Source organism: Zonotrichia leucophrys, unplaced genomic scaffold, assembly GCF_028769735.1.
Source record: "Zonotrichia leucophrys gambelii isolate GWCS_2022_RI unplaced genomic scaffold, RI_Zleu_2.0 Scaffold_1228_13760, whole genome shotgun sequence".
In the NCBI taxonomy this organism is placed as follows: Eukaryota; Metazoa; Chordata; class Aves; order Passeriformes; family Passerellidae; genus Zonotrichia; species Zonotrichia leucophrys.
This window is the reverse complement of record NW_026993433.1, coordinates 1-13,760: the sequence shown is the minus strand read 5'-3', so window position 1 is coordinate 13,760 and position 13,760 is coordinate 1. Positions and strand designations below refer to the sequence as shown.

General features: G+C 43.9%; 1 protein-coding gene across 1 annotated transcript; it reads right to left on the bottom strand.

Moving 5' to 3' along the window:
- Positions 1–323: 323 nt before the first annotated feature.
- LOC135442124 (multiple epidermal growth factor-like domains protein 8) lies at positions 324–13,736 on the bottom strand (the record flags this gene model as incomplete). Its single annotated transcript, XM_064701668.1, has 8 exons — positions 13,579–13,736; positions 12,089–12,202; positions 8,917–9,056; positions 7,468–7,509; positions 6,011–6,251; positions 4,037–4,200; positions 2,858–3,052; positions 324–521 (listed from the first exon to the last, which is right to left on the bottom strand). Coding segments are annotated over exons 1-8 (1,107 nt in total), but the record flags the coding sequence as incomplete, so codon positions are not given.
- Between the last annotated feature and the right edge of the window lie 24 nt (positions 13,737–13,760).

Here is a 13,760-nt window from a genome sequence, read left to right as displayed (position 1 = left end):
TTAGGGACCAAAATCCCTGTAAAATTCACTGTATAACACCAAAAAATCCACAAAAAATCGCCGAAAAATGGCCGAAAAATCAGCGAAAATTCACTATATTACCCCAAAACACCCGGAAAAAAATCCCAAAAAATTCCCAATTTTTTATGCATTCTTGGAGACCTCTAGGGACCAAAATCCCTGTAAAATTCACTATATAACACCAAAAAATCCACAAAAAATCGCCGAAAATTCACTATATTGCCCCAAAACACCCGGAAAAAAATCCCAAAAAATTCCCAAAAAATTCCCCAAAAATCCCCAAATTAATTTTAATTACTCACGCTTCCTCCAGGCACCCCGGTGCGGTCCCAGGTGAGGGTGAGCTCGGCGCTGAGCCCTCCCGTCGCGTTCAGCGTCGCCTCCACCTGCAGCAGGTACCGATTGCCGCGCTCGGCGCTGCCAAAGAGCCGCTCGGGCCGGGGCCGGCGCAGGGGCCGCGTCTCGCGCTCCTGCTGCGCCCCCCAGCGGCCGACCTCCTCCTGGAATGTGGGGAGGGGGCGTCAGACACGGGGAGACCCCTCCTCAAAATACCCTGTGCTGAAATCCCGCTTTTTTCCCAAAAAAATTCCGAGTTTTTAGCTCCAAATTCCACTTTCCAATGGGAAAATCTCGCGCTCCTGCTGCGCCCCCCAGCGGCCGACCTCCTCCTGGAATGTGGGGAGGGGGCGTCACACACACAGACCCCTCCTCAAAATACCCTGGCATGAAATTGAGCAATTTTCCCAAAAAAATTCCCGGGTTTTAGGTGAAAATTCCGAGTTTTTAGCTCAAAATTCCACTTTTTAAATGAGAAAATGGTGGAGGTTTGAGGGTTTGGAATTTGGGGAGGGGGCGTCACACACAGAGACCCCTCCTCAAAATACCCTGGCATGAAATTGAACAATTTTCCCAAAAAAATTCCCGGGTTTTAGGTGAAAATTTCACATTTTTAGCTCAAAAATCCATTTTTTTAGCTCAAAATTCAGCTTGTTTCCATCGGAATTTTAACACTTTGAAATCTGGGGAGGGGTCTCAGAGTTGGGACCCCTCCTCAAAAATACCCCGGCACGAAATTCTGCTTTTTTCCCAAAAATTCCCTCAAAAATCCCTCAAAAATTCCAGAATGTTCCTCTCCCACAAATCCCGAATCTCCCCAAGCCACCATTTTGAGATCCCCACATTGCCCCAAAAATCCCCAAATTTTCCACATCTTTCCCCAAAAATCCCCAAATTTTCCACATCTTTCCCCAAATTTTCCACATTTTTCCCTCAAAATTCCGGATTTTTCCCCAAAATTCCCAATTTTCTCACCAAATCTGTGGAATTTGGGCTCCTGCCCAGCCTGGCTACCACAGAGAGCCGCTGGATCCAGGCCCCAAAACTGCCCCAAATCCCCTCAAAAAAACCCCAAAAAATGTCCACAAATCTCCAAAAATCCCAAAATATTCCAGAAAAATTCCCCAAAATCTAAAATAAATCCCAAAACTTAAAAAAAAATCCCAAAAAATTCCCAAATTTTCCCCTCCCACACGTCCCAAACCTCCCCAAGCCGCCATTTTGAAAACCCCAGAACGCCTCAAAAACGCCCCAAAACCACCAAAAATCCCCCCAAATTTCCCAAATTTCCCCCCAAAATCCCCAAATTTTCCACATTTTTCCCTCAAAATTCCGGATTTTTCCCCAAAATTCCCAATTTTCTCACCAGATCTGTGGAATTTGTGCTCCTGCTCAGCCTGGCCACCACAGAGCTCCCCAGGCCGCCATTTTGAAAACCCCAGAACGCCTCAAAAACGCCCCAAAACCACCAAAAATCGCCCCAAAAATTCCAGAAAAAGTCCCCCCAAATTCCCGATTTTCCCCAAAATTCCCGATTTTCTCACCAAATCCGTGGAATTGGGGGTCCTGGCCAGCCTGGCCACCACCGAGAGCCGCTGGATCCAGGCCTCAAAACCACCCCAAATCCCCTCACAAAATCCCAAAAAATCCCTTAGAAAACCCCACAAACCCCCCCAAAAAATCCCAATGAATCCCAGAAAAATTCCCAAAACCTCAAATAAATCCCAAAACTTAAAAAAAAATCCCAAAAAATTCCCAAATTTTCCTCTCCCACACGTCCCAAGCCGCCATTTTGAAGACCCCGGAACGCCTCAAAAACGCCCCAAAACCACCAAAAATCCCCAAAATTTCCCAAATCTTCCCCTAAAATCCCCAAATTTTCCACATTTTTCCCTCAAAATTCCGCATTTTTTCCCCAAAATTCCCAATTTTCTCACCAGATCCGTGGAATTTGGGCTCCTGCTCAGCCTGGCCACCACAGAGCTCCCCAGGCCGCCATTTTGAAGACCCCAGAACGCCTCAAAAACGCCCCAAAAACACCAAAAAGTCGCCCCAAAAATTCCAGAAAAAATCCCCCCAAATTCCCGATTTTGCCCAAAATTCCCGATTTTCTCACCAAATCCGTGGAATTGGGGGTCCTGGCCAGCCTGGCCACCACCGAGAGCCGCTGGATCCAGGCCTCAAAACCACCCCAAATCCCCTCACAAAATCCCAAAAAATCCCTTAGAAAACCCCACAAACCCCCCAAAAAAACCCCAAAACATCCCAATGAATCCCAGAAAAATTCCCCAAAATCTAAAATAAATCCCAAAAATTCGAAAAACAATCCCTAAAAATTCCCGAATTTTCCTCTCCCACACGTCCCAAACCTCCTCAAGCCGCCATTTTGAAGACCCCAGAACGCCTCAAAAACGCCCCAAAACCACCAAAAGTCGCCCCAAAAATTCCAGAAAAAATCCCCCCAAATTCCCGATTTTGCCCGAATTCCCGATTTTCTCACCAAATCCGTGGAATTGGGGGTCCTGGCCAGCCTGGCCACCACCGAGAGCCGCTGGATCCGGGCCCACACGTTGGGGCCGGGCCCGGAAGGGCCGGGAGGGCCCAGCAGGGGATGGAGGAAGCCCCGGAACTGCAACACCACGGCCGCGTCCCCCGGGGGGGTCAGAGTGATCGTCGCACTCCGGATCAGCGACACCTACAGGGAAAATTTGGGAATTTTTGGGGGCAATTTTCGGGATTTTTTTGCAACTTCTGTGGCATTTTGAGGGGTTTTGAGGCGATTTTGGGGATTATTTTTGGGGATTTTGGGTTGATTTCTGTCAGTTTGGGGGTGCACAAGCCCTCGGAACTGCAGCGCCAATGCCGCGTCCCCCGGGGGGGTCAGAGTGATCGTCGCACTCCGGATCAGCGACACCTACAGGGAAAATTTGGGAATTTTTTGGAGGAATTTTTGGGATTTTTTGCAACTTTTGTGGCATTTTTAGGGGTTTTGAGGCGATTTTGGGGATTATTTTTGGGGATTTTGGGTTGATTTCTGTCAGTTTGGGGGTGCATAAGCCCTCGGAACTGCAGCGCCACGGCCGCGCTCCCCGGGGGGGGGTCAGAGTGAGCGTCGCACTCCGGATCAGGGACACCTATGGGGGGAATTTGGGGAAAATTGGGGAATTTTTGGGGGAATTTTTTGGGAATTTTGTGGATATTTTGGGGAATATTTTTGGGGTGGTTTTGGGTGTTTTTGGGGCTCACCTTGTCGGGCTGGGAGTCGTTTTTTGGACGATTTAAATTGGATTTTTTTCCCCATTTTCACTAGGATTTTGGGGATTTTTACAGGGAATTTTGGAGGGATTTTGGGGATATTTTGGGGATATTTTTGGGTGTTTTTGGGGCTCACCTTGTCGGGCTGGGACTCGTTTTTAACCCATTTTCTGTCCATTTAAAGTGATTTTTGGGCTATTTTTGCTGCGTTTTTTGCTATTTTACCCAGAATTTTGGAGAGATTTTGGGGATATTTTTGGGTGTTTTTGGGGCTCACCTTGTCGGGCTGGGACTCGTTTTTTGGGCCATTTAAATCGGATTATTTTCCCCATTTTCACCAAAACTTTGGGGATTTTTACGGGGAATTTTGGAGGGATTTTGAGGATATTTTTGGGGGATATTTTTGGGTGTTTTTGGGGCTCACCTTGTCGGGCTGGGAGTCGTTTTTGGGGTGCTGGAAGGTGAGGAGGTGCAGCCCGGGCGGGACCCCGCGCGTCCGGCACTGGCCCAGCTCCGTCAGGAAATCGGCCCTGGGGCCCCACCAGCCGTGGGTGCCCGAGATCTGCCCCACCCGGCAGCGGGAGCGCTCTGGGGAGGCCACAAATGAACTCGGCGCCCCCAAAAACCCCCAAACCCACCCCAAAATGAACAAAAACCCTGAAAAAAATCAAAGATAAACCAAGAAAACCCACCCGAAAAATCAGCCCCGAGCCCCAATTGTGCCCCACCCGGCAGCGGGAGCGCTCTGGGGAGGCCACAAATGAACTCGGCGCCCCCAAAAACCCCAAAATCCACCCCAAAATTAACAAAAACCCTGAAAAAAATGAAAGATAAACCAAGAAAACCCACCCGAAAAATCAGCCCCGAGGCCCAAATCTGCCCCAGTTCTGCCCCACCCGGCAACGGGAGCGCTCTGGGGAGCCCAAAAATGAACTCGGCGCCCCCAAAAACCCCAAAATCCACCCCAAAATTAACAAAATTCTACACAAAAATTAAAAAAAAAAACTGAAATTCCCAAATTTGCCCCAATTCTGCCCCACCCGGCAGCGGGAGCGCTCTGGGGAGGCCAGAAATGAACTCGGCGCCCCCAAAAACCCCCAAACCCACCCCAAAATTAACAAAATTCTACACAAAAATTAAAAAAAAAAACCCGAAATTCCCAAATTTGCCCCAAATCGGCCCCACCCGGCAGCGGGAGCGCTCTGGGGAGGGGAAAATCGGGTTCAGCACCCCCAGAAACCCCAAATCCACCCCAAAATGAACAAAAACCCTGAAAAAAATGGGGAAAAATGAAAGAAAAACCAGGTGGCATTCTGACCCCATTGCCCCCCATTTTTTCCCCATTTTTTCCTCCATTTTTCCCCCCATTTCCTGCCCCCATTTTCCCCCATTTTTTCTCCATTTTTCACCCATTTTTCCCCATTTTTCTCCATTTTTTTCCCCATTTTCCCCCATTTTTTCTCCATTTTTCCCCCCATTTTTCCCACCTTCCAGCAGCACGCAGGTGTCCTTCTGTCCCCATTTCCCTCATTTTTTCCCCATTTTTTCCCCGTTTTTTCCCCAATTTTCACCCAAATTTCAGCCATTTCCCCCTTTTCCCCATTTTCTCCCCAATTATCCCAATTTCCCCCTTTTTTCCAAAATCCCCATTTTTTCCCTCATTTTCCCCACCCACCTTCCAGCAGCACGCAGGTGTCCTTCTGTCCCCATTTCCCCCCATTTTTTCCCCATTTTTTCCCCAATTTTCACCCAAATTTCACCCATTTCCCCCCTTTTTCCCCATTTTCTCCCCAAATATCCCAATTTCCCCCATTTTTTCCCAAAATCCCGGGTTTTTTTCCCATTTTCCCACCCACCTTCCAGCGGCACGCAGGTGTCCTTCTGTCCCCATTTTCCCCCATTTTTCCTCCATTTTTTCCCCAATTTTCACCCATTTTCCCCCTTTTCCCCATTTTCTCCCCAAATATCCCAATTTCCCCCATTTTTTCCCAAAATCCCGGGTTTTTTTCCCATTTTCCCACCCACCTTCCAGCGGCCCGCAGGTGTCCTTCTGTCCCCATTTCCCCCATTTTTCCCCATTTTTTCCCCGTTTTTTCCCCGAATTTCACCCAAATTTCACCCATTTTCCCCCTTTTCCCCATTTTCTCCCTAAATATCCCAATTTTCCCCCATTTTTTCCCAAAATCCCGGGTTTTTCCCCCATTTTCCCCACCCACCTTCCAGCGGCACGCAGGTGTCCTTCTGTCCCCATTTCCCCCCATTTTTTTCTCCATTTTTCCCCAATTTTCCCCCAAATGTCACCCATTTCCCCCATTTTTCCCCCTTTTCTCCCCAAATATCCCAATTTTCCCCCATTTTTTCCCAAAATCCCGGGTTTTTCCCCCATTTTCCCACCCACCTTCCAGCGGCACGCAGGTGTCGTTCTGCACGCACCAGCCGAAGCGCGGGGGGGCGGGGCCAGCGCCGGGGGCGGGGCCAGCGCCGGGGGCGGGGCCAGCCGCGGGGGCGGGGCCGCCGGCGGGGGCGGGGCCCGGCGGTGGGCGTGGCTCGCTCTCAGGCCCCGCCCCTCCCCCGAAGGCCAAGCAGGACTCGCAGTCGCCCAAAAGGCGGGAAAGGCCCGGGCAGGGCCCGGGGGGGCACTGGGGGCGAAATTTCATTATTTTCCACCAAAATGGCACCAAAATCACCGCAGAATTCACTCAAAATTGTGTCAGAATGGGCCCGAAATTCCACCCGAAATTCCCTCAAAATTACAACAAAATCCACCCAAAATTCGGTCAAAATTCTGTTAGAATCCACCCAAAAATTCCATTAAAATCCACCCAAAATTCCCTCAAAATTCCGTCAAATCCGCTCAAAATCCCACCCAAAAACTCCCTCAAAATTACAACAAAATCCACCCAAAATTCCCTCAAAATTCCAACAAAATCCACCCAAAATCCTCCCAAAAATCCACCCAAAATTCCGTCAAAATTCTGTCAGATCCACTCAAAATTCCACCCAAAAATTCCCGCAAAATTACAACAAAATCCACCCAAAATTCGGTCAAAATTCTGTTAGAATCCACCCAAAAATTCCATTAAAATCCACCCAAAATTCCTGCAAAATTCCCACAAAATCCACCCAAAACACCACAGAAATTTCTCCCAAAATTCCATCAAAATTCCATCAAAATCCACCCAAAAATTCCATTAAAATCCACCCAAAATTCCCTCAAAATTCCATCAAATCCACTCAAAATTCCACCCAAAAAGTCCCCCAAAATTCCATCAAAATCCACCGAAAATTCTGTCAGGATCCACCAAAAAATTCCATTAAAATCCACCCAAAATTACAACAAAATCCACCCAAAAATTCCATTAAAATCCACCCAAAATTCCGTCAAAATCCTCCCAAAATACCACAGAAATTTCTCCCAAAATTCCCTCAAAATTACAACAAAATCCACCCAAAAATTCCATTAAAATCCACCCAAAATTCCCTCAAAATTCCACCCAAAAATTCCTGCAAAATTACAACAAAATCCACCCAAAATTCTGTCAGGATCCACCAAAAAATTCCATTAAAATCCACCCAAAATTCCGTCAAAATTCCGTTAAAATCCTCCCAAAATACCACAGAAATTTCTCCCAAAATTCCATCAAAATTCCAACAAAATCCACCCAAAAATTCCATTAAAATCCACTCAAATTCCTCTCAAAATTCCATCAAAATTTCCCCAAAAATTCCCTTTAAATCCCCCAAAATTCCCATTTTCCCCCAATTTTCTCTCCCAAATTTTGCCCAAATCCCTCCAAAATTTCTCCAAGATTTTTCCCCTAAATTTTCCCAAATTTTCCCAAATTTTGGCCTCACCCTCTCCGGGGGCGCCCCTGGGGTTCCACAGCTCGAATCCTCCTGAAAATCAAAAAAATTTTAAAAATTTGGGATTTTTTGGGTGGAATTTTGGGGTTTTTACAAGGAATTTTGTTGGGAAAAAAATTTGAAATTTTGGGGATTTTTTCTGGGGAAAATTTTGGGATTTTTGGGAAGAAAATTTGAAATTTTGAGGATTTTTTGGGTTGAATTTGGGGAGGAATTCTGGTATTTTTTAAGGTGAAATGTTCATTTTTTATGGTTTTATTTCACCATTTTTAGGGGAAATTTGGGGATTTTTACAGAGGAATTCTGACCATTTTCCAGGCCCATATTTTGGGATTTTTGGGCTGAATTTGGGAGATTTTGGGGAGGAATTTTGACATTTTTAGGGTTTAATTTTCAGGTTTTTTAGCTCTAAATTTGGGATTTTTACAGGGGAATTTTGGCCATTTTGAGGTGGGAATTGCAGCAATTTTGGGGATGACTTTTGATATTTTGTGAGTGAAATTTTCAGATTTTTGGGGGAAATTTTAGGATTTTCACAGGGAAATTTGATGATTTTTGGAGCTTCATTCAGGCCTTTATCCAGACCCATAATTTGGGATTTTTGGGCTGAATTTAGGGATGAATTTTGGTATTTTTAGGCTTTAATTTTCATTTTTTGGGGTATAATTTTGGGGATTTTTGCAGGGCAATTTGGGGATTTTTGGGCGCTTTTCCAGGCCCATCTTTGGGATTTTTGGGCAGAATTTGGGAGATTTTGGAGAGGAATTTTAGTATTTTTAGGCTTTTATTTTCATTTTTTGGGGTATAATTTTGGGGATTTTTGCAGGGAAATTTGGGGATTTTTGGGCACTTTTCCAGGCCCATCATTTGGGATTTTTGGGCAGAATTTTGGGGTTTTTGGGCAGAATTCGGGGGGTTTTGGGCTTTAATTTTCATTTTTTGGGGTATAATTTTGGGGATTTTTGGAGGTTAATTCTGCCCATTATCCAGGCCCATCTTTTGGGATTTTTGGGCAGAATTTTGGCCATTTTGGGGAGAAATTTTGACATTTTTAGGGTAGAATTTTCAGGTTTTTTAGCTATAAATGTGGGATTTTGGAGGTTCATTCAGGCCATTTTCCAGGCCCATAATTTGGGATTTTTGGGCTGAATTTAGGGATGAATTTTGGTACTTTTAGGCTTTAATTTTCATTTTTTGGGGTATAATTTTGGGGATTTTTGGAGGTTCATTCTGCCCATTTTCCAGGACCATAATTGAGGATTTTTGGGCAGAATTTTGGGCAGAATTCGGGGGGGTTTGGGCTTTAATTTTCATTTTTTGGGGTATAATTTTGGGGATTTTTGCAGGGGAATTTGGGGATTTTTGGGTGCTTTTCCAGGCCCATATTTTGGGATTTTTTTGGGAATTTTGGGCAGGATTTGGGGTTTTTGGGGCACTCACATTCAGGACGAATGAAGGGACTTTGTAGGCCCAGAGGTCGCCCCGAGGGGTCCCCGAGAAGCCCCCGGCCACCAACAGCACCCGCCCGGCCAGGACCCCCGAGACGTGCGAGTAGCGACCCCCCCCGGGCGACCCCGGCTCTGAAATTGGGGAAAAAAATTTAAAAATTACAAAAATTAAAAAAAAAAATTCAAAAATCCCATAAAAAATCAAAAATCGCCACTCGAAAAGGCCCAAAATCCACCCAAAATCCCCCCAAAAACCTCCAAAATCCACCCAAAATCCAACCCAGCACCCCCAAAATCCCAACCCCAAAACTGCCCCAAAATCCCCAAAAAAATTCCCCCCAAAATTCCAATTTTGCACCGAAATCCCCATTTTTTACCCATTTTTTACCCAATTTTTGCTCCAAAATCCTCCAAAATCCACCCAAAATCCCCCCAAAATCCAACCCAGCACCCCAAAAATCCCAACCCCAAAACTGCCCCAAAATCCCCCAAAATTCCCCCCAAAATTCCCCCAAAAATTCCAATTTTGCACTGAAATCCCCATTTTTTACCCATTTTTTACCCAATTTTTGCTCCAAAATCCCCCAAAATCCACCCAAAATCCAACCCAGCACCCCAAAACCCAACCCCAAAACTGCCCCAAAATCCCCCAAAAATGCCCCAAAATTCCCCCCAAAATTCCAATTTTTGCACCGAAATCCCCATTTTTTACCCATTTTTTACCCAATTTTTGCTCCAAATCCTCCAAAATTGCCCCAAAATCCAACCCAGCACCCCAAAATCCCAACCCCAAAACTCCCCCCCCAATAAATCCAATTTTGCACCAAAATCCCCCAATTTTCACCCAAATTTTATCCAAATTTCACCCAATTTTTGCTCAAAATCCCAACCCCAAAATCCGGTTTTATTCTCATTTTTCCCCCCAATTTTTACCCAAATCTCCCCAAGTTTTTATCCGATTTTTCTTCCTTTCCCCCCCATTTTTTACCCAAATTTCACCCACGTTTTGTCCAATTTTACCCCCTTTTTCCCCTATTTTTACCCAAATTTCCACCCAATTTTTTACCCAATTTTCCCCAATTCTCACCCAGTTTTTATCCAATTTTCTCCCATATTTTTCACCCAATTTTTTACCTAATTCCCCCCAATTTTTGCCCAATTTTTTCTTATTTTTCACTGGTTTTATTCCCATTTTCCCCCCAGTTTTTATCCAATTTTTCACCCCATTTTTTACCCAATTTTTACCCAATTTTCCCCCAATTCTTTACCAATTTTTATCCAATTTTCTCTCAATTTTTACCCAATTCTCCCCCAAATTTCCCCCATTTTTTACCCAATTTTTACCCAATTTTCCCCCATTTTTTCCCCAATTTTCTCCCAATTTTTGCCCCATTTTTCCCCCAAATTCCCCCCATTTTTTACCCAATTTTTCCCCAATTTTCCCCCATTTTTCCCCAATTTTTTCCCAATTTCCCCCCAATTTTTTCCCCATTTTTCCCCCAAATTTCCCCAATTTTTTACCCAAATTCCCCCCAATTTTCCCCCCAATTTTTGCCCATTTTTCACTGGTTTTATTCCCATTTTTCCCCCAGTTTTTACCCAATTTTCCCCCAATTTTTTACCCAAATTTCCCCCATTATTTCCCCAATTTCCCCTCAATTTTTGCCCGATTTTTCACCATCCCAGGTGTCCAGGGATGACATTTCCCCCATTTCCCCCCCCTTTTTACCCAATTTTTATCCATTTTTTATCCAATTTTTACCCAATTTTTACCCAATTTTTATCCAATTTTTATCCAATTTTTATCCAATTTTTAACCCAATTTTCTCCCAATTTTTGTCCAATTTTTACCCAATTTTTACCCAATTTTTATCCAATTTTTACCCAATTTTTATCCAATTTTCACCCATTTTCCCCAATTTTTTCCCCAATTTCCCCCAATTTTTCCCCGATTTCCCCATTTTTTGCCCCATTTTTCCCCCAAATTTCCCCCATTTTTACCCAATTTTTCCCCAATTTCCCACCCCTTTTTAACCCAATTTTTATCCCATTTTGTCTCAAATTTTTTACCCAATTTTTACCCAATTCTCACCCAAATTTCACCCAAATTTCCCCCATTTTTTACCCAATTTTTACCCAATTTTTATCCAATTCTCACCCAAATTTCCCCCCTTTTTTCCCCAATTCTCACCCAGTTTTTATCCCATTTTCTCTCAATTTTCCCCCCAATTTTTCCCAAAATTTCCCCAAATTCCCCCCCAATTTTTCCCCAATTTTCACCCAATTTCCCCCAATTTTTTACCCAAATTTCCCCAATTTTTTACCCAATTTTCCCCCCAATTTTTGCCCGATTTCCCCGTTTTTTGCCCCATTTTTCCCCCAAATTCCCCCCATTTTTTTACCCAATTTTTCCTCAATTTTCACCAATTTTTATCCAATTTTCTCCCAATTTTTCCCCATTTTTCCCCCCAATTTCCCGGGTTTTGCCACATTTTTCCCCCAAATTCCCCCCATTTTTTACCCAATTTTCACCCATTTCCCCCCAATTTTTGCCCATTTTTCACCGGTTTTATTCCCATTTTTCCCCCAGTTTTTATCCAATTTTCACCAAATTTTCACCCATTTCCCCCCAATTTTCACCCAAATTTCGCCCAATTTTCCCCTCAATTTTTGCCCCATTTTCCCCCCAAATTCCCTCCATTTTTTACCCAATTTTTGCCCAAATTCCACCCAAATTTCCCCCCAATTTTTCCCTAATTTTTATCCAATTTTCTCCCAATTTTTTCCCCATTTTTTACCCAATTCTCACCCAAATTTTGTCCAAATTTCCCCCCATTTTTACCCAATTTTTACCCTATTTTTTCCCATTTTTCACTGGTTTTATTCCCATTTTTCCCCCAGTTTTTATTCGAATTTTCACCCCATTTTTTACCCAATTCTCACCCATTTTTCACCCAACTTTCACCCAGTTTTTATCCAATTTTCTCCCGATTTTTTACCCAAATTTCACCCAATTCTCACCCAGTTTTTATCCAATTTTTCCCCAATTTTTTCCCCAATTTTTCCCCAAATTTCCCCAATTTTTCCCCAATTTTTCCCCAATTTTCCCCCCAATTTTTGCCCGATTTCCCCATTTTTTTCCCCGTTTTTTCCCCATTTTTTACCATCCCGGGTGTGCAGGGGCTGCCCGTGGCTCCATTGGTGGCAGCGCAGGTGGTAAAAGTGCAGCCCCTCCTCGTAGCATTTCTCCTCGTGGTAGTGGGTGTGCACGTTTCCCCCTGGAATTCCGGCAATTTTGGGGCTTTTAACAAATTTGGGAACTTTGGGAGAGAAATCCCAAAAAAAACCCCGCGAAAATCGGGCGAAATTTGGCGAAAATTTGGATTTTTGGGGAAAAAAAATGGAATTTTTGGGGTTTTTTTACAGCAATTAAGGGGTTTTTAATTGGGATTTGGGGATTTGGGGGTTTTAACAAATTTGGGGATTTTGGAGAGAAATCCCAAAAAAAACCCCGCGAAAATCGGGTGAAATTTGGGGAAAAAATGGAATTTTTTGGAAAAAAAATGGAATTTTTCAGAAAAAAAATTGAATTTTTGGGGTTTTTTAATTGGGATTTGGGGATTTTGGGGCTTTTGAACAAATTTGGGCATTTTGGGAGAGAAATCCCAAAAAAAACCCCGCGAAAATCGGGCGGAATTTGGGGAAAAAATGGAATTTTTCGGAAAAAAATGGAATTTTTCAGAAAAAAAATGGAATTTTTGGGGTTTTTAATGGGGATTTGGGGGATTTTAAATTTGGGCATTTTGGGAGAGAAATCCCAAAAAAAACCCCGCGAAAATCGGGCGAAATTTGGGGAAAAAATGGAATTTTTGGGGAAAAAAAATGGAATTTTTGGGGTTTTTTTAACAGCAATTATGGGGGTTTTAATTGGGATTTGGGGGATTTGGGGGTTTTGGGATTTTTGGGAGAGAATTCCTAAAAAATCCCGGTGAAAATCGGGCGGAATTTGGGGGAAAAATTGAATTTTTGGGGTTTTTTACCCCAATTTTGATGGGATTTTTTTGATTTTTACCATTTTTTGGGGGATTTTTTGGGAATTTTTTTGGGAATTTTGGGAATTTTAGGATTTGGGATCTCCCCATAATGGTGACACCTTCAAAAAACCCCAAAAATACCCCAAAATTTGGGATTTTGATGGGATTTTTACAGGAATTTTGTGATTTTAATGCGATTTTCACGGGAATTTTTGGATTTTTCCCGTTTTTTTGGGGATTTTTTTGGGAATTTTGGGAATTTCAGGATTTGGGATCTGCCAGCAATGGCAGCACCTTCCAATACCCGAAATATCCCCCAAAATTTGGGATTTTGATGGGATTTTGATGGGATTTTGGTCATTTTAATGCGATTTTCACGGGAATTTTTGGATTTTTCCCGTTTTTTTGGGGATTTTTTTGGGAATTTCGGGAATTTTGGGCTCTCACCAAAGACCACCATGTAATCCCCGATGGGGGAGCCCCAAACCCCCAAAATTTGGGATTTTGATGGGATTTTTAGGGGATTTTCACCATTTTAATGCGATTTTGGTGGGAATTTTTGGATTTTTCCCGTTTTTTTGGGGATTTTTTTGGGAATTTCGGGAATTTGGGGCCCTCACCAAAGACCACCATGTACTCCCCGATGACGTCAGCACTATGGAAGGCTCTTTCCCGGGGGCCCCCCTGGGACCCCCCCCCAAATTCGCCCCTGGCCCTGAGGGAGCTCCAATGGCGTCGGTCCAGGTGGAAAAGATCCGAGGAGTTCACCCGGACGCTGAACCTGCGGAGAAATGAACCAAAA